This window comes from Berghia stephanieae, chromosome 3, assembly GCF_034508935.2.
Source record: "Berghia stephanieae isolate SIO BIC M18660-M18661 chromosome 3, UCSD_Bste_1.3, whole genome shotgun sequence".
NCBI classification, from domain to species: domain Eukaryota; kingdom Metazoa; phylum Mollusca; class Gastropoda; order Nudibranchia; family Aeolidiidae; genus Berghia; species Berghia stephanieae.
This window is the reverse complement of record NC_088362.1, coordinates 77,007,908-77,031,805: the sequence shown is the minus strand read 5'-3', so window position 1 is coordinate 77,031,805 and position 23,898 is coordinate 77,007,908. Positions and strand designations below refer to the sequence as shown.

Genomic DNA, 23,898 nt, shown 5'->3' with positions numbered 1-23,898 from the left:
GAGCCTTGAGCTTTTATGTAGCATATCATTTAGTTAAATGTTGTCAAATTGCTTTAAAAAGGATCCAATGCCAACAGCAACATTTGGGACGAGACTTGTAAGGCACTATTGCAATATTTTTTCAACAGAAAGCTGTTATCGGCTAGTTACTCAAAAAACCCTGAGCACAACATTTTTTAATCAAGATATATATTGAACAATTTCCATCTCATGTGCTCAAAGTGCTTAATGAATAGTCCCCAGCCATTATTTTTACTGATGAGAAACCCTAAAAATATAAGTATTTTAATTTTCCTGAATTGAATCCAATATCTCACTGGATCCCAGCTTGTTGAATATGAGATCTTCTCCAGTATATGCAGAGGTTCTAGGTTAGTGTTCCAAACTCTACCTCACCTCCAGTGACTCAGAATAGTGCTTATCAGTTTAAAAACAATTTCTATCACATGAATAAAAAAATAGCTTTTTTTTTTTCCAAAATGCGAGATTACAGGTATTTGAAATATCACCTCTGGAAAGGCACTGCTGTCTTAAAAAGTTCTTCCACCTCTACATCCTCTGCCCTTGCCACATCAGCCACCGTGTGGTATCCAGCATTATACAGCATCCTGGCACTCGAAGCTGTCAGAGCTGAAATTCTAACCAGATCCACAAGTTCATGCTGGACACCCATGGACAAACGACGTTGAAACCGGGACAGGATAAGTTCCAAGTTATGCCAGCCAAGTCTCTGGCAGAACACGGTCAGCATGCCTGGGACACAAATAAATTGTCATAGAGATCAGTCACAACATTTTGAAAAAAATCATTCTGACTCTCCTAAATAGTTGGTTACAACAAAGATCAAGCATTTCCCTGAGATATATTTACATTTTTCATAAACCTCAACACAGCTTGATTTAAAAAGAAAAGAAAACAAGAAAAAAAAACCAACAAAAAACAAAACCCAACCCAACAACAAAATCCCAATTCCCCCCCCCCCCCCCCCCCCCCCCCCCCCAAAAAAAAAAATTAAAAAAATTAAAAATACAAATAAAAACAAACAAACAAAAAAAAACACCAAAAAAACAAAAACCACAAAACAGACGACCTATTAACATTTTAACTGCTTTTAGAGCTTGTGAAATACAATATTGTTTATAATTCATCTGAACTTTGAAACATTCAGTGACATTTTTTAAGCAAGAAAAGTCAAAAGAAACAGTATCTACCCAACTTAAAGCCTACCTGTATAGGTGGCAGCGGACTGTTGTAAGGACTGGAGCTGACCCTTGTTCAGGTTGAATTTGGTTGCCACTTCCATTAATGGGATCTCCCGTACCTGGTTCAAATGGAAGTGAAAAATCTCATTTAAAGGTTTAAAAAAATACTTGTAGACCTTGAAGACCTGCCTCTTAAAATAAAATAAAAATATTCATAATGTTTCATAAACTGATAATTATCAATAATTTTGTAGGGAATATTGATATACATGTAATAAAATACATAAATCAGAGAAATGAAAATTGATAGGTATAAGCATTAAAAATCTGCAATCTGGTCTCTTGGATGTGTATTGCAGGACATTGTTTAACAAATATTGGGGGTCCCCATACCTCAGTTGGTAGAGCACTCATTTCACATGCAAGGGATTGAGATCAATCCCGGGTGAAGTCGATTTTTTTTTCTGACCCCCCCCCCCCCCCAGACCATCCAGCACTGATTGGGTGGCTGGGTCTCTTAGATCTGGTGGAAAGTACTTTGCAATAGACTAGCATCCTATCCAAAGGGTAGCAAGCAATTACTATTGTCAGTTTCATGCCATAGAAACAGGGATAAACTCTGGTTCCATGGGCCTAATGACTCTGAAGGACTACTTAACAAATCATTTTATAATGATTCTTAAATAAACAGTGGGTCTAAACCAACCAAAGTATTTAAGACTAGAGCCGTGTAGAAGCGATGGTGGACAGCCATGGCTTTTCTCTGAGTTTCTGTCTTCCTGTTGATTCGACCTCCAATAGCCTGGGCAATAAAGCCTTCCTTCACGCCAACCAAGTCGGCCACTCGTCGTTCTGCAGGACTCAGGTTTTCCCATAGCGTGTAGAAATGATACCAGTCTATGGATGTCGCAATGTCAGTGGTATAAACTGGAGTCACCTAAGTAGAAAAGAGCAAACTAAAATAACATACTAGAAATTCTTCATCATTGAAGTGCATGGGTGGTACCATGCTATTACAGGTGTACTAAGGTGAGGTAAAGTAAAATATAAGATTATAGAGTACAAATGTAAAAACCATAAAATTGCAATAGTGAAAATAGTGAATGAATCAATTTCAAAGTGATCTCTTATTCTTATGAATCATCAATAAAGCAAATCTCTAGGATTTTGTCTGTGAGACTACTTGAATAAATATGACGTTTTTGATGCATGTATTTGACATCAACAATAAATCTTATTATTGATTTGATTTTTTTGCTCATTCATGACATTAACATATGAAATCTTAGTTTTGTGAGATGGCTAATAGGCCCATCGTATTATTAGATTGAAAACAAAGACATCAATTAGTAAAACATACCAAGTAGATAACATGCAGTTCCGTCTCTAAGACAAAAGATCTCCGTGCCTTCTGCAATTCAGCAAACACCAACAGCCCTTCATCTGGAGACAAAGATGAGGCCAAAATGGCTGATCCAAGCTGGGTCGGGAAGAATTTTTTGCATTCAGTCCCATCTGAAATCATTGGTGAAAAGAGCATCTGGTCCATAATTGAGATATAGCAAAAATGCTTTGGAATGATATGCAATACCATGCTCTACCCCATATCAACATATTTTGGTGAGGAAGAAAAGCTCATTCCATTATTTCTTTCTTTTTTTTCCCCCAGCAGTACACACAATCGTCATGACATTTTTATTTAATCCACTCAGTCGCAGAAGTTCACTGGAATACTGATAAATAATAATAATAAGTAAAGCATAGCATATTCAAATAAAATTGAACGCATTTATAGAATGAATTTATAAATCTAGAATATAAAATATACAAGCTCACCTTCTTTTTTGACAGTCTGCATGGAAACAAATTCATTGTCTTGTAAAAATGTGATGCAGTTCTTTATGAGGGATGAAGTGCAGGGACCAGATCCTGCATCTGTGTTGTCTGTCATTGAAGCTGATAGAAGCGTGCAATTAATGTATGACATTACATCCTCTGGACTGGAAGTGACGCCACTCACCACCACCTGTGTAAACATTTTATAGTTCATGGATAATCCAGGCACATATGAATCACAAGAAACTTTACCTAAATTCTTATCATTTCTACCATTACAATATTATTACAATGAAAAGCAACTTTATCAAAATAAAATATGGAAATATCTCGCACTCTGGACACACAAATGTATATGTTTGGATAGTTAGGAGTGATAGACTATTGACCCATCCAAGGGCAGTCAGCAATTTTTACTGTTAAAGATAACAGAAAACTGTTTTAAATCTGACCCCATTCAGCTTTATGACTCTGAAAGTATATCAGTTGCATAAATTTGTTGGTTCAGTTTCGTCTAATCATCTACCCCCCCCCCCCCCACACACACACAAACTGCGAATGTATGCATAAGAGCAGCAACATTATACAATAGCATGTATCACGAGTCATTTGACAAACAGGAGTAAATATTTATACTTTACTAAGTATTATGTAAAAGATAAACAGTAAGCAAGCTGATAAGGATTTTCAAGTCGCACTGTAACAATATCAAAGAGGTGATAATCACAAATTCGTATTCATTTCGTTTAATTTTATCTGCAAATAATAATAATGATATAGCCCATGCTCAAAGATTTTTACAAAGCCCAACGTGTTTAACAAACTCTCATTTTAAATGTCGCCTCAAATATGAACCCACATTTCCATTTCACGAGGTAAAAGTCATATCTCAGGAATCCTTTTTGAACTATCATCTTGATAAGTCTTGCTATATGCTTATTCACACCTATGACTAAGTCACATGTCTAGTTAATAAAATTGAAGATGTGCCAGCTAAAAGGCCATCTACACTACTAGGTTCTAAAACAATGTTTGTTTAAAATCAATGATAAATGAAGATTTCTCACCTCCAGAATGGCTCTCTTCAAACTACGACTGAGTCCACTCTCTTCGTCAAAGTACAAACAACTCTCCACTGGTGGAAGTTCTGACTTCAACAGTGATTTCCCTTTCATTTTCTCACCTGGCTTGCAGATTAGTATACTCTCGCCTGTATAAGTATCCAAAAGATTCTTTTATAAATTATTTACATTGAATTACTTTACATAGAATTACTTTCAAAATTTTGTCAGGAAAAAAATGTAAATCAATACGGTCCTGGAGAGCATTAAAATAAAATAAAAGTTATCATTTGTACTGGCATTAAAAATATATAATAATATATATACATTTCATTCAAAACCAAAAAAAAACAAATTTTATTTTCCATTCCAACTCCTAATAGTTTTTTTTGGGGTTTTTTTTTTTGTAAAGAAGTCTTCTCATTCATTAACTTTTCCTACAGTACTAAATCACTGTGTTGCATTTATAATTTTGTAGTGCACACATTTTAAGAGTAGAGATAAAAATGATCCCTTCAGTACATAAAATAATCATGAAGATTTTCAAAACACACTTCCACAGAGTTGCAAGATACAAAGTCCTTCATAAGGTTCCTTCTAATCTCTCAACAGGCTATATGGTAACAAATTTCCATGTCACATAGCTCAAGTCATTTGTTAGTGTTAGGCATCCTATTTGAACTACCACTCTTGTAAAATATATACAAAGAAGTGTATACAAAGTAGTTTAAGACATTATCCAAATATTCTTGTGCTGAAATAAAACATTGATTTAATATAAATAATTTGCAAGTTCTTGTACAAAGTCAAAAAAATATCTAAAAATAAGTCATCCCTTTCTCCCACTATGTCAGCTAGAGTAACGGGTGAGTCAATACTCAGAATGCAATGACTTAATGCATTAACTATTTTTCATCAGACCTTCCTACCTGAAATGTCAAAATCCATCATTTTCAGAGGAGTAGTCACTATAATAAACACCTATCGCCAAGAAATGGTATCATGTGTTAAGGTAAATCAGATACTAAAAATAGATTTTAAAGATAAAATGACCAGTAATGTGAATTTCATTTTTATTTTTCAGTTTAATCAGCAATAATATTCATTGTCTTCACTCAATAAAACATAAAAACTTAACTCAAGTCTCACATTTTTAACTATAGATTCCATTTTCAATGTCTAAACGAAACAATCTCTATAATATAGTACTGTTTTGAGGATAAAGGTCACAATTTGCATTCCAAAGGATTAATTAAAACTTTAGAGTTCAGAGCAAAAATATCCTGGCACAAAATTTTTCTTTTCCACAAATATTAATGAAACAAACATGCCCTGCAGTTGAAGTCAATTTTTGAAGTGACAAGCAAGTCTATTTATCCTTTGCTGATTCTAACCATTTATAGTAGGGGGAATTAGGTCCAAAAAACCCTTGAATTGTGCAAACAGGGTTGAAAGCATGAAAATTATATATGTTGTAGAATATAAAAAACCCTATAATTTATTATATAGAACCACTCTGAGAGATCAGTATCAGTTGAGATACAAGGTTTTTAAGATTAGAAAATTTTGAAATGGACGACAATAATTTCTTTCATTTTTATTGTGTAAAAATTCGAGGCAAGCCGACCAAAGGTTGTTTTACGTCATCCTTTGGATTCCCATTGGTGACTATTTTTAGCGTTGAAGCAGATGTTTTCCTTTCCCTTTACTTTCGATTTACGAACCATACAAATTATTTAATCGTAAATATTATTCAATTTCACTTGTTTTAAAGGACGTCTAGCGAGCAATATTCTATAATATGAGAGTTTTTCTGCATCTGATTTAATAAGTATAATCAATTGCTCTAAAACGGACGGGCAGACGGGAAGACGAGACAAAACAGACTAGAAGAACACAGCTCAATAAATGCCGAAAACCGGTGTTGACAAAGGACAGTGCTCATTCTAAAGGACGTCTAGCAAGCAATATTCTATAATATGAGATTTTTTCTGCATCTGATTTAATAAGTATAATCAATTGCTCTAAAACGGACAGGCAGACCGGAAGACGAGACAAAACAGACTAGCAGAACACCGCTCAATAAATGCCGAAAACCTGTGTTGACAAAGGACAGTGCTCATTCTCTCCCCCCCCCCCCCCCCTCCCCAACAAGATAACATAGACCGTTTATAATGTCCCTCTAAGCCGAGGAGGTATGACAAAGGGCAAGGCTATGAACCTCTTTTTGAAGATTTAACACAATTCAATTCTTTGGTTTGTGATGAAAACAAGTTGGATGTATCTATTTTTTTTAAATCATCAGAAAGAAATGAGATTATTGAAAGCTTAAATCAAAATGATGCTAAGTGGCATAAGTATTGTCGTGTAAAATTTAATGCCAACAAAATTAGGCGATTAGAATTAAAGAAATCTGAAAGAATTGCCCTACAAGAATTCCAAACTTCGTCATTTGACTTGGAGGAGTCACCGAATGAATATATTTCGCAACCCACGAGAATAATGAGACAACGTTCAAAATTAGAGATTGGTTAAAATAAACAAACGTGCTTTTTTGTAAAAACATGGAATCGGGAGTACTCCATTCTGTAATGACAACAGATATGGAAGAAAATATTCGTGAAATAGCGTTATCTATAAAAGATTCTGATATGTTGTCATTTATTGCCGGAGGAGATTTAGTCGCTCAGGAGGCACAATACCGTCCTATACCATAAAATTTGTCATGCACGATACTTAAAAAAACAAGCTTGAAAAGATGTCACTGCTGATAATAACCGTGATGTCACAGTTCTTGAAAGAAGTCGAGCTTTTGCTAACATTATATCTTTTATAGAAGAGAACCCTGCAACAAATGTGACGATCGACATGAACCACTGTGGAGCTTATTTCCAGAATTGTCAAAAGTGTCCCAAAAACTCATTAAATGTTCATGTAAGAAAGAATGTATTGGCACCCGATACAAGTGTTTAAGGTCCGGTTTGCCTTTCACGGACTAATGTAGATGCAGGGTGTGTGTGTGTGGGTGTGTGTGTGTGTGGGGGGGGGGGGTGTTAGGTCAGTACAGTAATGAGTAAAATTCTCTCTCTCTCTCTCTCTCCATCTCTCCCGCTCACTCCCTCTCCCTATTTTATCTACTAGTTAGGTTAGTACCGTAATGAGTAAAATTATCTCCCTCTCTCTCTCTCTCTCTCGCTCACTCCCTCTCCCCCCTCTCCCGCTTTTTTCTACTAGTTACAACACGAAATAACCATCAGTTAGCTACCATAAATGGTTACCGGTGTATTTAAAGTTTTAGAACGCACATTGTAATGTCGTGGTTATTTCCTCGGATAAGTAATGCTATATAGGAAAAAATAAAAGTGCTAAAAACGCAGTTATGATAAATTGCCAGAGTGGTTCTATATCAGGTGTTATTTATACGGGTCATAGCTACCTATTTGTCAATTTTCAGGATTTCAACCCCAATGTGCACGGTTTTAGCCTAATTTCCCTAATACAATGAATATGAAGAAAATATATATTATTACGCAGTTATTTCCCTTGTAATAGGTAAAATCTAAGGCCTTAATACGATACGTTATGATTGATTGCCAGAGTGGTTCTATATCAGATGTTTTTTCTATGAGTCTTAGCAACCTGTATGCAAATTTTCATGCTTTCAACCCGAATTTGCACGGTTTTAGCCTAATTCCCCCTACTATTACCTTCTGTGTCCACTCCTTTCCTCCCTGCCCTTCCCGACATCTGCTTGAAGGTCAAGACATCAATGACCTTGCCGTGGAACATGGGTGTACGAATAATGACCCTTCGAGCGGGTAAATTCACACCCGAGGACAGTGTGGAGGTTGCTATGAGAACCCTTAGGTTTCCTTCCCTGAAAGCACCCTCTATGATGTCACGTTCATCAAATGTCAGACCTTCAAAATAAAGATGCAAATGTATCAGTAATATTTATTGGTTTTGTTAAAGTTCAATTATGTAAGGGTTTGGTACAAGACAAATTAAATAAAAATGAAATATATTTTGATGAATATGACGAAAAAGGATACTACCTTACAACATATATCAAACAATTCAATTTTCGTGGATTCCATAGAACATTTATAAAGGTCCTTTGAACAATTTACATTATGTAATATGCCTGTATTTAGCTTTAAACATGGTAGGGGTAGATGAGTCCAAAACAATTAAAACCTTACCTAAAGAGAATAATTTCTAATACTTGATGGATAATGCACAGCACCTTACTATGTGTAAGACAGGCTGAAGGGCATTAATTCATACAAAAAAGAGACTGCATAATATTACCAAAAAGATCACTGCTGGGTGGACAAAGGGATTGGGAAAAAAATCTTGACTTCACCTGGGATCTATCTCGACCCCTTTGTAAGTGAAGCAAGTCATCTAAAACTTGAAATCGTGGAATATCCACTAAACATGCTAAAAGCAGTTTGCAAGAGGTCCCTAGCCAACAGCAACACTTAATATGTAGGACGAGACATGACGTCTTTTTAGCAATATTACAATTTTTTCAGACAGATACAATGCTGTTAACAGTCAGGTACTGATTTTACACCTGAGTACAATGAGAGAATGTGAGTAAAGAGCCTTTTCCAAGGACTTAACTATGTGCTGCTCAGATCAGAACTCGAACCCAGGATCTTCTGATCCAATGGCAGGTGTCGTATCACATGATCACATAGCCATACAACAATCTACTGAACAGATGTTTCGAAAAAATATAGCATAGCCTTTCAGGGGTGAATACAAGATGAAAGTGAAATAAGAACGACAATATTATTGTCAGTACCTGCATGATGATAAGCCACCCCATTGATGATGCACTTTCCTAACATGGGGTCTACTCCCACAGGACACCTCCTCAACTGTTCAAGAGAATCTCTTAGACCAGCCTTATTCAATTTAAGCCTGTTACCGTGGTCATCATTCTCTGTGAAATAAAAATCAAACAATTGAATTCCACTCTTTGATGAACCAGATGTAGACCTAGCTGCCTTGCAAAATGGCAATGAGTATTAATTTTTAGACCATTTCTATATGGACCTCTTAAGTCAATGAACTTTTCTTTTTAAAAAGAAAAAAAAAGAGATAGAGAGAGAGAGAGGGAGATAGCGAGAGAGAAAGAGAGAGAGAGAGAGAGAGAGAGAGAGAGAGAGAGAGAGAGAGAGAGAGAGAGAGAGAGAGAGAGAGGATGAGGAGACGGAGAGGGGAGAGAGAAAGGGGGAAGGGGGAGAGAGAATGAGAGAGAGGGGGGAGAGGAGAGGGAGAGAGAGAGAGGGGGAGAGGGGGGGCGAGAGGGAGAGAGAGAGAGAAAGAGAGAGAGAGAGAGAGAGAGAGAGAGAGAGAGAGAGAGAGAGAGAGAGAGAGAGAGACAGAGAGTTTTTGTTATAATCTTGTATTTCCTTTACAAATCACACTACAATGTCTTTGTAACTGCAAATGAGTGGTTATATAGCTTTATAAATTGGACTCATGAATCTCTAATAAATTGCAAAACATTATCTAACCAATAAAAAATGAGTAAATTTTACATCACTATTCGACCAATTACTTTCTAAGTCAATCAACCTTGCTTATTGTAACATATTATCTTTTTATAACAAGTTGATTGAATAAACGTGAATGAGGAGAGAAGGGTGGTAGATAGAGAAATATGGATACTATCTAAGACCACCACTGGCCTTATTCACGTTTGACATTTGGTGCCAGTCTCTCGAGGCTGACGTCACAAAAATGGGAGTGACAACAAAATTCATGCATCTGACTGAGCACAGGTGTCAAAATATGACACAAAACATGACGATTTTTCAGCAAATTTTTCACTTAGTGGCCTGAACGCTCATCACAGGAAGATCTTTGCCTTGGCAAAATCAGCAAGAAAATTGCCTGCCACCCCCCCCCCCCCCCCCCCCCCGCAACAATACCGGAATTCCAGAGATCCACAGCATCATCACTAACCAATACAGATTTGCTGACATGTATCATTGTCCTGTATGTATTCATTACCTTTGCAGGCAGAATTATCGACAGTAGCTGCAGCAGCCTGAGAATGTGTAATCTGATAAAACTTCCTCGCAATTGTCTCACACAATTTTTCACACCAGTTCTTGGTGGGACAAAACAACAGGACAGAGTGATTTGTCATCACTGTCTCCAGACATAGGGCTAGAACATGGTCTGTGTCGTCAGGAGAAATGTACCTGGAAAAGTTGACATAGAAATTGCATAATATGAATATTTATTTTAAAATAATAGTTAAAAATTAGCATTTTCATACTGACGCCTAGTAAATTTTCCTAAATCGGTACAACTTGAGATATTGTCGAGATAAGATGGAGACAGTTATTAGTCTAACAGTAATCTGAAAATCTTGATTTCTTCTTGAAAAAGATGCAGATAATTATGACAACATGAAATTTCAGTGCTCAAATTTTATGAATGGATTATTTTTCTCCCTTTTCATGAATAAAATATATTTATCTTTTCTATGTCATCCATGGAAAGACAACATGATTATATGATGCAAAGCAAGACCATATATACTACAAATTCCTCACAGCCTAAGCAAAATATTCTGAATTGCAGACAACCAAGTAATCAGTCCAATTTCTGACATGTAGAAATAGGAATATCTAAACAGACTATGCGACATAAATGGAATGCAATATTAAGTATCACCACTACCATTCCAAATGTAATATAAAAAAAAAGAAAAAAAAAAAAAAACACATACAAAAAAGAAAAAAGTACGAAAGAAATGAAGGAAAGCAAACCTAGCAGGAACTTCCCCTTGTGGTACCAACTGTGAATCATATATTCTATTGTCAACTTTAATATGCTCTGAAAGTGGGACAGGTCTGTAGTTGGTGCGATACAGTGCAGCTCCCAGCCACTTAGCAAGGACCTCCAAGTTTGGTAGAGTGGCACTCATTCCAATGATCTGGAGGCGCTGGTCCGACTCACGTCTATTTAAGAGAAAGAAGATAAATAAAGGAACAAACAGAGCACTTTATTTGGATGTATCATTTAAACGACCGAAATAAAGTCCTCAGCGCTTGCATTATTTAGCTCAATAAGCTGTGCTTGACAAATGTACATTATTACACGAAATGCCCCAATTACTGTTTGGATTGGAGACCAATCAAATGCACATTAATCAATGAATGACGAAAACCATGATGCACACTCTAACTTTTAATCAATTTAAATACTGTTTGAATTCTAGTAAAGATATTTGCTAAAAAAATTGGAACACACCACATGTCGATTTTTTGTGACAAAAATCTCAATCTCAATTGGTATTCTTACAATCTAAATAGTTCTTAACTTGAATCCAATTACAAATAATTAATCTCATGACAAACAAGAAAATAAATTAAAAGGCTTCACATCACTTACTTGAGGGAAAGAAACTCTAATTTGGTCAGCATCAATTCCAGTAGATATCCTCTGTGGGAGTCACCAACCATGTGAAGTTCATCCACAACCACCACACCTTAGCGGGAAAAATATATATCATGCTTCAAAGATCATATCTATAACCTTTTTCTCTGTTATTTTCTGTTCTGTTGACAAATATAAGAATTATGGTCAGAATTATTTAACCTTGATTATTAAAAAAAAAAAATACACATACCAATATCTAGTATATCTGGAAATTTATACATATTAATCTATATGGACAATTAAAAAAACCCATTAAAACTATTCATGAAATCAACATTTGTTGGAACTTCAAGTTCAAAGAAATTGTACCGAAAAAACCCCTCAAAAAATGTTACCAATATCATTGATGCGTCCATCCTCCATCATACGATTGACAAGCCCATTGCCTTTCTCTATGGTACACACTGCAACATCAAGGGCAGAAAAACCACCGGCAGGAGAATGACTTCCCATGTACCCTCCAACTCGAATGCCTGCATCTTGGTACAGGCGCTAGCCATAGAAATATTTTGTTTATAAATTTGTTTTCATTAATATGGGAATAAAAATACAATGTTTTCTATCAAAACTGAATCTAAAACTTCTTCTTCATAAGAATGGACTGGCTCAGTCAGATTGGGTATTACCGGTGTGATCTTATTTGCAGATTTGATAACCCAAATTGTTGTGGGCTCATCGTTGTGATGGAAATACTCTCAAACTAGCACAAAATATTGTTTTGAAATTATCAAATTGAGAAACTAGGGAGCAGGCACCGGTGCAAGTTAAAAAAAATAAAATTATATATATATATAAAATATAAATGGAGTCACTCACTTATTTATGGCCGAAACACATGTTTTTGTGAACTCCACATCGGCAGTCGGCATATTATGTCCGTAGAATTATTTTATTCTATTCAGGGGGTTCGATGTTGATTTTCTTGTGTCCTTACTTCCATTGTGTTGTTGATTTAGCGGTGATTAGCGTTGTTGTGTAGTGACATGTTGTAGTGTGCTCTCTTTGCGTGTATGTGTAGTGTGTATACATGTGTGTGTTTGATGTGTTGTGGAATGTGGTTGCATGGGGAAGGGGAAGGGTGTTGGGTAGGGATAGATGCTAGTTATAATGATAGTGGTAAAAATGGTGATGATAATGATAATACTAAAAAAAAAAAATTAATAAAAAATTTACAAAAAAAAAAAAAAAAAAAAAAAAAAAATAATAACAACAACAACAACAACAACAACAACAACAACAACAACAACAACAACAACAACAACAACAACAACAACAACAACAACAACAACAACAACAACAACAACAACAACAACAACAATAATAATAATAATAATAATAATAATAATAATAATAATAATAAATAATAATAAATAATAATAATAGTAATAATAATAGTAATAATAATAATTATAATTGGGCCGGGAGGTGGGGGGGGGGAGAGAGGGTTATTTGTGTTTGGAGCTTGAATTTATTAGAGTATCTGCACATTTACATTAGTTCTGATCTTTTGTTTAAGGTGTTGTTGTTTCTGTGGTTGTGTAATAGTTATTATATATATATCAAGGACAACTATACTGTATAGTAATCCTTGATATATATATAATTTGGTAAATTGGGGGAAGGGGTAATTTGGGTTGTATGTTTTTTGGGGTTTTTTTTTTGGTTTTATTTTGTTTTTTTAAAAATTGTTTTTTTGTGTTGTTTTTTTTTTTATCAAGCATCGACCTCCAGTTGAGGCAGACTTCCCCCAAATTATATATATATATATATATATATATCACTTTTCTTACTCACTTGCAAGGAAAACATTTTCTCCCTAGCCACTGACACAAAAGGCAGGATTACCAAGGCTTTCTTCCTCGTCTCTAAAACTCGCTTCAGAACGAGAATTTCTGCCACCAGAGTTTTCCCAGCACTAGTTGGGGCTGAGTAAATCAAATTGCCACCATCTGTGAAAATAATTATTAAATGAAATTGGCATTGCCCGAGAATCATAATTTTTGTAGGCTAGAGAAATAATTTTCTTCATTACCATGAGAATTATCATTGATGTATCATTACTATTGCTGCTGCTAATCCTACTACTATTACTCCCTATTACTACTACTACTTCTGGTACTACTAATACTACTACTACTTCTACTGCTACTACTACTACTACTGGTACGATTAATACTACTACTACTTCTGGTACTACTAATACTACTACTATTTCCACTATATCATCATCATCATCCTCAATCATGTACAAAAATGAAGCAGTAGCATTTTTCAAACTGAAATAACTATAACTTTCTATTACCAAGAACTGATGGAGACAAAAGACATTCAGCTTGCCATTCAAACATTGTTGTTACTCCCTGTTTTTGGTACGCAGCAAGCACTGGCTCAGGCAATCCCCATGACTTCAACAATCGTTTATCCTCTGTCAAACTGACATTTGCTGAAAACAAATATTAAGCTATGATTACTTTTGACCTGATATTTAGGAAAACAACAATATAACAAAAAATGTGAAATGACAAGATTATCTTAAATTTATAATTCATTGTGCCCTTACAATGTCACTTAATATGCAACTTTGGAAATTAAAAAAAAAAAGAATAGAATGTCGGCAATATAATATGTCAATAAGAGAATAGGAGGAGGAGGTAGAAATAGAGATTGATAGAATGATTGCTATGTAAATATCTTGCGTTACAATCTGATATTACTAAGAACAAGTAGGCTACTCCATATTTTATCAAAACTCATATGTTCACTTTCTCTCACTTTTTTTCAAAAAGTCCAAGCCAAGTTTCCTTTTTACACACATTGTCAGTGTTTCGTTTTTAACCTTTTTATCTTAAAAATGAAAGATCCATTAATAAAAAAAATGTCTAATATATTTTGAAATGACATTCAAAAATAGATTTATAATAATAATTTATCCAAGATGTTCAATGTATGTATTTTTTTGCATGCACAGTTAAAGATCATAAACCCTTCTTTAAGTCAAGACAGTTGTGGTACCAAAGTTGTATCAAAGCAAAAATACTGCTTCTTTCATTTCTTATAATGGCCACACTCTTCACATGCACAATGTATTATTATGCCAAAAAGAGCGTTCAATAGAAAAAATAGTGCTCAATGCACATCTTCTTTTCTTTTCTGTTCGTTCAGATAACTATTTCAAAACCTTTTTGTAATACGGGATAGCCCACTGTTCTTAAAACAGACCAATTATGTTAAAGTCCCTGGTAAAAATATGACAAAAAAAACTTTGGCATGCTGTAATCATCATAAAACAAAATAAAAATAAAAATAAACATAGTTCATATTAGTTAAAATAGTTATAATATGAAAGTACCTGATGTATTGATAGTTGTTGATGATGCAATACTTATAAAGCCAGGGCTTGCTTCAGATATAGAGTGTTCTTTAGAAATATTATCTGCATGTTGCCTACTCTGTAAATCATTACTATTTGATTTCAATGGAGGGCTGGCAATTTTAGGAATTCCCATTTCAGATCGGTCATTGGGTGTTAGGTTAGGATCATTGATTTTAGTCTCTTGTATACATCCAGTAATCTGACCCCTTGATGACAAATCATTTATTGTTGATTTTGAAATCTTTACATCAGGTGACAGAATATTCTTCGGGCTCCGCCTTTTTTGTGCGGATGATCTCTTGGGTGTCTCTATGACATTCAAAGTTGTTTTAGTCTTTTGAGTTTTTTTATGTTTGTTGACAGAGTTGCCAACAGAACAATTTTGTTTATATTTTTCAGAAATCTCATTTTCCTCTCCACTAGAATCAGATATGTTTGGTGTCTCCAACAATGGAGAAAAACTTATATCATTTTCAAAATCACCCTTCAATTTTATGATTGGTTCTTTACACTTCCTACCATAAAATCTACCTTCTGGTGTCGGAAAACTAAGATTATTTTTTTGAATCGATGCCTTGGTTCTTCCCGTTGTTGTCTTTTCTTGTGATGTGCGTGAATTCAACTTTGGTTTCTTATCTAATGGACTACTGGTTGGGCTGTTGACCCTCATCAGTTTTTCATCATGAGATAATATTTTAGAATTTGGCAATCTTGTATTGGCATAAAGTTGTTTTTCTCCAGCTATGTGAGGTGACGATTGTTTAACAGCTTTTCTTTTATTTCCTGCACATAAATTTTCATAAGTTTTTGGTACTGATGACTTTAAGTTTTCAATAATTGACTGATCAGACTTGCAAGAATCATGAGCAATTGTTGTGCATTTTCTTGCAGTCCTATTGGGTGACAAATTCATGGCTGCTTCCACTTTGTCCATTTCTGCAAGTAAGTCTGATGACATGAAAGATGTGGGAAACCTATCATCATCTGCTGTTTCAACTGGTAATCCCTAGTTGAAAACAATGAGAAAATATGATAGGGTATATACGAATTCCATAATAAATTCAATACAAATCAAAATGAAAAATCTTTAAAAGGTCTTAAGAAAAGGTTGAAACATTCTAATGTGACCCATCACCCTAAACCAGCATTATGTCGGCATAAACAGATTTTTAAAATGTGAATGTAGAGTTAAAATGATCAAAAATATTAAATTTTTGTCTTTTGTCTTTTGAGAAATGTCCATTGTTCTTATTGAAGCGTGTTAACCGAACCCAAGTTTTATTGTATTGACAATAAATTTAAAATCTAAATCACCCTGACATAATATTGATTTGAGGCAGTGAGTCACAAACGGAAATTGAAAAGTAAATGATGAATATAGAATATTTCATCAATTGCATGAAAATATTTCTCTCAATGATTATTCGGCACACATTTAAAGTTCTTAGAGCCATGAGGTGCATGGACCCATTGTTTAAATCTGTTAGTGTCAAATGGACAGTTAGTAATGATTGATTGCTACCGTTTGAATAAGTGCTAATCTATCGTAAGGTATATTTTACTAAATCTAATCTAGGTCCAACATCCAAACCACTGCTGGAAAAATAGAGTAGTCAGAAAAACAGAAAGGTCTGTTTGTACCTCAACCAAATGAGAATGTCATGATCCTCATAAATCCAATTATATGAAAAAAAAAAAAGAATGTCTATGTCAGAAAAAAAAATTAAAAAATACATTAATAAAAATAAAATCCACAAAACAAAAATTGTTTCAAAGATCTATTTTAAGTATTTATTAAAAAAAAAAAATAATGAAAACTCTTACTTTAACTAGATTGTCAGCTTGTAATTATAGAATAAATCAGGTCAAAATAGCTCACATGAGTGGTTGGTGACAGCTTTTTCACAACAGAAGCTGGTCGGGCACTGAGTGCAAATCTGCCAAGGCGTCTTCTAGTGGTTGTATTTGCTGGCTTAAGCAGTGATTCACGTTCTTCTTTAGATAAGGTATTTTGAACAGACACCTGAGCTGGTGCTGTTTTCTGATTACGCCAAGCCTGATTGAGTTTCTTCATCTTCTTTTGATTTCACTTGTTAAAATCATTTTCTTCAAAAGCCTGCAAGTTAAAAAAAATTTTTTTGAATTAAAGGACAATAAAAAGGAATACATCAGATAAGATACCATACCTTTTAGACAAAGATTCTTTTTCTCTGCATCACTGATCAGGGTTTCCAGCAAAATTTCAGAGTCTAATTTACAACTTTGAGGGTCCAGATACAGTTGGTAGAGCACTCGCTTCACATGCAAAAGGACAAAGATCAATCCTGGGTGCAGTCGAGATTTTTTTCTGATCCCCCTGTCCACCCAGCAGTGAATGGGTAGCTGAGTCTGTAAGTACTTTGCAATAGACTAGAGTCCTATCCATAGGATAGCAAGCAATTGCTCTTGTCTGTTTTACGCTATAGAAACCGGGATAAACTCTGGCTCCATGGACTCAATATCTCTGAAGGCCTATTAAATTTTTTTTTTTAATTTACGACCTTGAAACAAAATTTGCGATCTAGGAAATTAAAATGTTTTCTTCTGAAATAAATGGTTTATGCTCATACTCATAACACATTTGCCCAAACATAAACTTACAATAAATACCCCTTTCCAATAACTTCAATATAATTTTTTTTCACGTGCTATTATGTGCTTGTGTGTGTGTCTGTGTGTGTGATTATGAAACAGAGAGTGGAAGGAGGGAGTAAATATAATATCTAGAAATACTTTTTCTTTCTAAAATATCTCTTTGAATGATATGCCAGAGATAACATGTAATAAATAGTAATAGTAGTGAAAGAAGAATTGGTAGTTTTAGTGTCGTTAGTAAAGCGGCAATAGTAATGGTTAGTAAATTGGTTTTGGTGGTAGTAGTAGTAGTAGTAGTAGTAGTAGTAGTAGTAGTAGTAGTAGTAGTAGTAGTAGTAGTAGTAGTAGTAGTAGTAGTAGTAGTAGTAGTAGTAGTAGAAGTAGTGGTATTAGAAGCAGCAGTATTAGCAGTAGTAGTAGTAGTAGTAGTAGTAGTAGTAGTAGTAGTAGTAGTAGTAGTAGTATAGTAGTAGTAGTAGTAGTAGTAGTAGTAGTAGTAGTAGTAGTAGTAGTAGTAGTAGTAGTAGTAGTAGTAGTAGTAGTAGTAGTAGTAGTAGTAGTAGTAGTAGTAGTAGTAGTAGTAGTAGTAGAAAAACCCACCATCTCCCAGTTTTGATCATTTTAGCTTTAAAACGACTTTTCAGCAGCTGTTGCAACCCAACATGTAAGAGATAGATGGAATCTAGACATCCAGGGCAGTTTGAGTCTAATTATAAAGAAAATCTTTTAAAAATTTGATTTTGAGATCTTGTTAGAAAACGATATTTTATTATTTTCGATATAATATTATTGAAGTCCAACTTCTCAAAATATACTATGAAGGTAGGAAAAGGCTATGGGAAATAAGAAAAGCGTGAAAAATGGAAAGCTATTTTGCTATTTTCTTAATATTAATATGCCATTTTTCTATGGTTTGGGATACTGTGTCAAATATTTCTCAGAACCTATTCTATAAAATTGGCTGAAAATTTCCACAGTAATCATAGAGATAATATGATAATGTATTATGTCACCATAGAGAGATTTTTAAAACAGGGTATGTGTATTTTGACTTATAATCCAAATCATAAATTTGTAATATCAATTTTGTCATAAAATTTTGATTCGCAACTTTGAAATATTCCAATAAAAACCCCATAACCAAGTTAAAGCTGTAAAATCTCTCTACGGTAACCCAAAATGCTACAATTATTACACAATGTTGATAAGAGGGAAGAATATGGAGGCTATTCCTTCATTAGTTTTTGCAGAAAATTTGCCACAAGATTATTATACTTTTTGATGTCAGGATGCAAAACGGGTATCAATGCAGATAATGTATATTTTTTCACAAGAAATGTAGTTTTTTAACCTATATAATGATGATACAGAATTATTAAAACCGCCCATTAAAGGTAATTAAATCATTTTTTTAAGAAAGACCCAAACCGCCCCTTAAATCTAATACTGACATAAAAAGAAATTGTGGTTGACCTGATGAGACCTGCTTACTTGAAAATTTAAAAATTCGTAATTCAGACCTGTAAATGGTTGGTGAAAAAATTGTCGGAACTTTTTGAACATGCGAAAATAGACACAATAGGACAAAAATATGGACAAAACACAGATATGACACGTCAATTGACTAGTCAAATCATGTCACTTTCCCCAACTTATTTATAACGAGGTCCTTATTTTATGGTATCAAAAAAAAAAATCCCAATTATTTGAGGTCCCATGTTAGTTGTAAAATGAAAGGAAGAGAACAATTCCTACCCTTTTGAAGGATGTGTATCTAGAGTAGTGCTTGACACTGTTTGTGTTAAATGTTTATGCTGATTCTTTCGTTTATTTGGATTAATTCTTATAGAAGAAGAAGAAGAAGAAGAAGAAGAAGAAGAAGAAGAAGAAGAAGAAGAAGAAGAAGAAGAAGAAGAAGAAGAAGAAGAAGAAGAAGAAGAAGAAGAAGAAGAAGAAGAAGAGAAGAAGAAGAAGAAGAAGAAGAAGAAGAAGAAGAAGAAGAAGAAGAAAAGAAGAAGAAGAAGAAGAAGAAGAAGAAGAAGAAGAAGAAGAAGAAGAAAAAGAGGAGGTGGTGCGGTGGTGTGAGAGCTTTCGAAGAAGAATATATATTTCGAAGAAAAATAATTATTTCGCATTATTTTTTTTTCTGGTTCACATCGGGACTGAACCAAAGAAATATAGAGACTGAGAAATAAGAACCGGAGATATGCATGTGTGTCGGTAGCAAAATAGAGAGAAACCTTCCGGTCCAGTTCGACACACTTCTGTGTGTGCGTTATTTACTGACTAAGTGTGTGTGTGTGTGTGCGTGAAGATGACTCGCGCGAACTTCGCGACTTCTCTCTCGCTGGCTGTGGCACAGTAGCCAAGCAGTGGATACATAAACGTCTAGCGGAGCGTGTAGGTGGCATGATAATATTATAGCTAACTGATAGACGGCATGTTTTGTCTTTGATGTGACAAATAAAAAGGTTTTTGGTTTGTTTTTTTTAAGTCGGCATTTGAAACGGAATAAAATCTAATTTTTTCGAGGAACGAAATAAAAGTCTTTTATTTTCTCTTTTATTGGTTCTGTTCTTTGGCGTTACGAATTTTATTTTTACTTTTATCTTTATTTTATCTTTTTTAGCACTTATAGAGCAAAGTCGTACTGTTGGAAATCCGCCAATAGATGGAAGATTTACAGGCCTGGTAATTTTTAAAGATATTATACTCGCGATCATCATCATGGCTTATCCTTCCTGCATGTGGCCTCCGCAACTGCCAACCAAAACAAGCTTCTGCCCTGGACCATTCTTCCGCATTCAGTCACTGGCTTACTCATCCATTTACTGATGTCAGTCTTGTGACCATCTTCTTCTTGGTCTTACTCTCCCTCTTCTACTTCTAATCTGCCTCACAAGAATTAAATAACATTTCAAAATCATTAGAATTATGTAGTCTGGCATCAACTTTCATTTTTAATGACTTTAGAGGTGCTCATGAAGTTCTGAAAATGGAGCCCAAATTTCGCAATTCTAATTCTATGAAATTTTCTTGTCTATTTTACTATAGTATAGAGTTAGAGTTAGAGTAGTGAGTAGTAGTTAGGCAGGTCTGGTATCGCCGTCTTCAGAGAGATTTTACACCAAAAGAAGAAATAATAATAATAATAATAATAATAATAATAATAATAATAATAATAATAATAATAATTTAATAGTGCCAATCGAATACCACGATGAGGCTAGCCAGTAGTAGACCCTACCATCAGATCAGTGCATTTTTTTGTCCATTGTGTTGTTGTATGATGTCATTTGTCTCATTACAAAATCAGCTTGACTGACGTTGGCGAGAATGTAGTCTTTTAACTTTATTTAGAGTTAATGTCTAATATTGAATTAAAACTCCGATGACAACATAAATGACACAAAATGGCATAAATGACAATATAAATTACCTTGTGATTTATCGGTTTAAATCTTCCGCTAAGGTTGTTTATTGATCCAGCAACCAACGGACGTAACCCACTTACTTTCACTATCAAAGACTTCCGGGTTCAAGGTTCGATTAGTTCTTTCGACGCGAACTTCGATCTCTTTTCGATCCAGAAGTAAAAAATTCACTAAATATCAACGGTATATAAATGTATCTGATGTGTCCATTATTTAAGATGATTATCGCACAAACACCAAACTGTGTCAAGAAATTCATCTTTGTTTTTGCCTTTTTTTGATACGTGGTTATAGGCAATGAAATATCTTGTTACGTTGAACGTTACTACTATTTATTATGGAATTGTGTTTTCAGTCCACCAGTGGACTGAAAACACAGCCGTGTATAGAACAGTAAAGGAAGGTGCCCGAAACGTAAACAATAACAAGTTGCTAGTGATTTCCGTTAGGGACCGGAAAAATTTACGCACAATATAGGTCTCCCAATTTTGTAGTTTGAGTTGTAGGCAATACACTTTCAGTATTGAAAATATGTTTACATAAAATCTAACAGTTGCAGAAATAATATTATAAGGCTAAATTATTATGAAAACCAGGCTCCGAATAATTCTCGTTTTGTTCACACCAGCGGAGTAATTTGCTCTGGTCTAAAAATAGATAGACTGTAACTTTTGATAAATTTTAGAAAATTTTACCTTTTGTTCCATAAAATATCCATATCTAGACATTATTTGATGCATGATCGAGTATTTATGAATATGTGTTTCTTTTGCCACCTAACAGCCAAATTTTAAAGGTTATTTTTTTCTATTATTTACATTGGAACGTGAGCTGTCAAGACAGGAACATGTGGTTTGCCACGTGCTTCTCGACCTTTGTTTACGTTTGGGGCACCTTCCTTTACTGTTCTATTCAGTCCACCGGAAATAAAAATCTGAAAAAGGACCAAATATCGTATATAATTGATACCTTAATCGATAATGAAGACATTGATATTGACCCTATTATAGGCATCATCAGAAATGGACAGGCATATAATTTATGGCAATTCAACGGCTTAATAATATCATTTACAGCGTTTTATTTACTCTCGGGAAGTCTTGATTGAGAGTTGTTCGAAATCCGGCTCCTGGAATAGATCTCAATTCTCGATACCGATATATCAATTATTGACGAGATTCTTAGCTTGCTGCCAGATAACAATGGGCCTGGCCAATTTGAACAAAATTGGCCACATAAAGAATACTGTTTCTACAATTAATTTAAATTAAGATTTATATCTATTTTTAATTTTACCTAGGCGGTTAGAATTTTTGTGATTATGAAAACCGATGCGTTTTCCAAAGAGATCAGTTTTAGCATTGTTTGCCCATCTAAGGTTCTATTTGGTCACTTTTCACATTGATCACTGTCCTTGAGCACGCCCGTACCTTGAGGCCTAAGGCCTAAGGCCTTCATCCCCTCTCCCCCCCCCCCCCCCCCCCCCTCCCACCCGCCCCCAGTCTTGACTTTGTCATCTTTCAACATCCTTTCTTTCAAAACCATTCCGTGTCCTTTGTCTTGTAGAGCTAGTCCATTGTTCATTGTCTATCATTTGAACAATGGCTACTCAGACGCATGAACTCTCGAGTTCTTCGCTTGATTTGTATGTTGGAAGAAAGTTTAAAACATTAGATGAGTTCCTGAAAGTTCTCGAGCTAAATAAAGGAAGAGGTGAAACGTGGGTAAAAGCAACGGGTGGCAGCACTGTATCCTACGCAAATAAATTCATAAAGAATGATGAGCGGCATTATCCGGAGGGTCTTAGGATCAAAATAGGCAACTAAAAATGTTTGCACAGTGGAACCAGTTCGTCAATCGCCAAGGAAAGATAGTTCCTGCAGCTTTACTATTATTTATATTGCTTTGTTCATGTACTACATTTTTTTTTTTTAAGTTATTTATTTTGTTAGAACAGTTTATTTGACGGAATAGCAAAGTTGATTTGCCAATAAGGAGCTTTCAGTCTAGCTGCTAGGACATTGCTTTGCTCTTGGATCTATGTTATACCTACTTCTTTTCTCTGTCAAATTAGTTTCCCTTTGCTTTAAATTTTCATTTGGTGCGTTAGCAGGTAATTGCAGGCTTGACATCTGAGTGCAATTGGAATGGACTGTTTGAACATTATTATTATTATTATTATTATTATTATTATTATTATTATTATTATTATTATTATTATTATTATTATTATTATTATTATTATTATTATTATTATAGTTGTATTTTTTTATTACCATGCACTTTTCACTACATTTTGTCTTGCCTTTTGAAATAAGGTCGTTTAATAAATATTGGACTGAAATCAAACTACATACAACCTATTTGTTTAATCTTTTCCCTCATTGTTACTTTGATTTTATGTCAATCGTTGCATCTTTGTATTCTGTTCTCGAATTCATGAACAGCCACTTGAATATAGGGGGATAATTAATTCCAATAGACATTGCTGTGAGATTTTGTCCTCGTCCTGGAGTACTAGACCATTTGGATTCCATGTCATTTAGTCACCTCTATGTGTACAGTTCTTCGGGAACATTTTTTTTAATTTAGCCTTGGCCTGGGATCTTGAACGAAACGGTACATATGTTAGCTTTTATAATAATTTGCATTTGCACCCATTTGAGTGTATGATATGCTATCTACGTAGGCCTTTTAAATGGCGAATTTGTCCCCAAGTAGTAATTGACCCCCCCCCCCCCCAAATCATGAACAGGGAGATCACTTGCCATTTTTCCCATTCCCCTCCCCCCCCCCCCCCCCGCCTATACGTTTTTGCTCCTGTCTTGGAATAAAATTACTTGGTTTTGTTCTGGCCCTGATCGGAGACCTTGGCTGAGAGGAAAGCA

At 34.7% G+C, this 23,898-nt stretch overlaps 1 protein-coding gene across 1 annotated transcript in view; it reads right to left on the bottom strand.

Moving 5' to 3' along the window:
- Positions 1 to 21,251, bottom strand: part of LOC144968491 (DNA polymerase theta-like) — a 40,429-nt gene extending 19,178 nt beyond the window's left edge. The window contains exons 1-17 of the mRNA XM_078906919.1: positions 21,016 to 21,251; positions 16,822 to 17,058; positions 14,919 to 15,948; positions 13,872 to 14,012; positions 13,364 to 13,518; positions 11,905 to 12,061; positions 11,522 to 11,618; positions 10,897 to 11,088; positions 10,130 to 10,323; positions 8,913 to 9,053; positions 7,807 to 8,019; positions 4,106 to 4,248; positions 3,039 to 3,228; positions 2,563 to 2,717; positions 1,909 to 2,139; positions 1,228 to 1,321; positions 510 to 753 (exon numbers count right to left, since the gene is read on the bottom strand). Coding sequence (XP_078763045.1) covers positions 510 to 753; positions 1,228 to 1,321; positions 1,909 to 2,139; positions 2,563 to 2,717; positions 3,039 to 3,228; positions 4,106 to 4,248; positions 7,807 to 8,019; positions 8,913 to 9,053; positions 10,130 to 10,323; positions 10,897 to 11,088; positions 11,522 to 11,618; positions 11,905 to 12,061; positions 13,364 to 13,518; positions 13,872 to 14,012; positions 14,919 to 15,948; positions 16,822 to 17,016 — 3,572 coding nt within the window. The 5' untranslated portion in view covers positions 17,017 to 17,058; positions 21,016 to 21,251. The remainder of the gene's footprint in view (positions 1 to 509; positions 754 to 1,227; positions 1,322 to 1,908; positions 2,140 to 2,562; positions 2,718 to 3,038; positions 3,229 to 4,105; positions 4,249 to 7,806; positions 8,020 to 8,912; positions 9,054 to 10,129; positions 10,324 to 10,896; positions 11,089 to 11,521; positions 11,619 to 11,904; positions 12,062 to 13,363; positions 13,519 to 13,871; positions 14,013 to 14,918; positions 15,949 to 16,821; positions 17,059 to 21,015) is intronic.
- Positions 21,252 to 23,898: the final 2,647 nt, after the last annotated feature.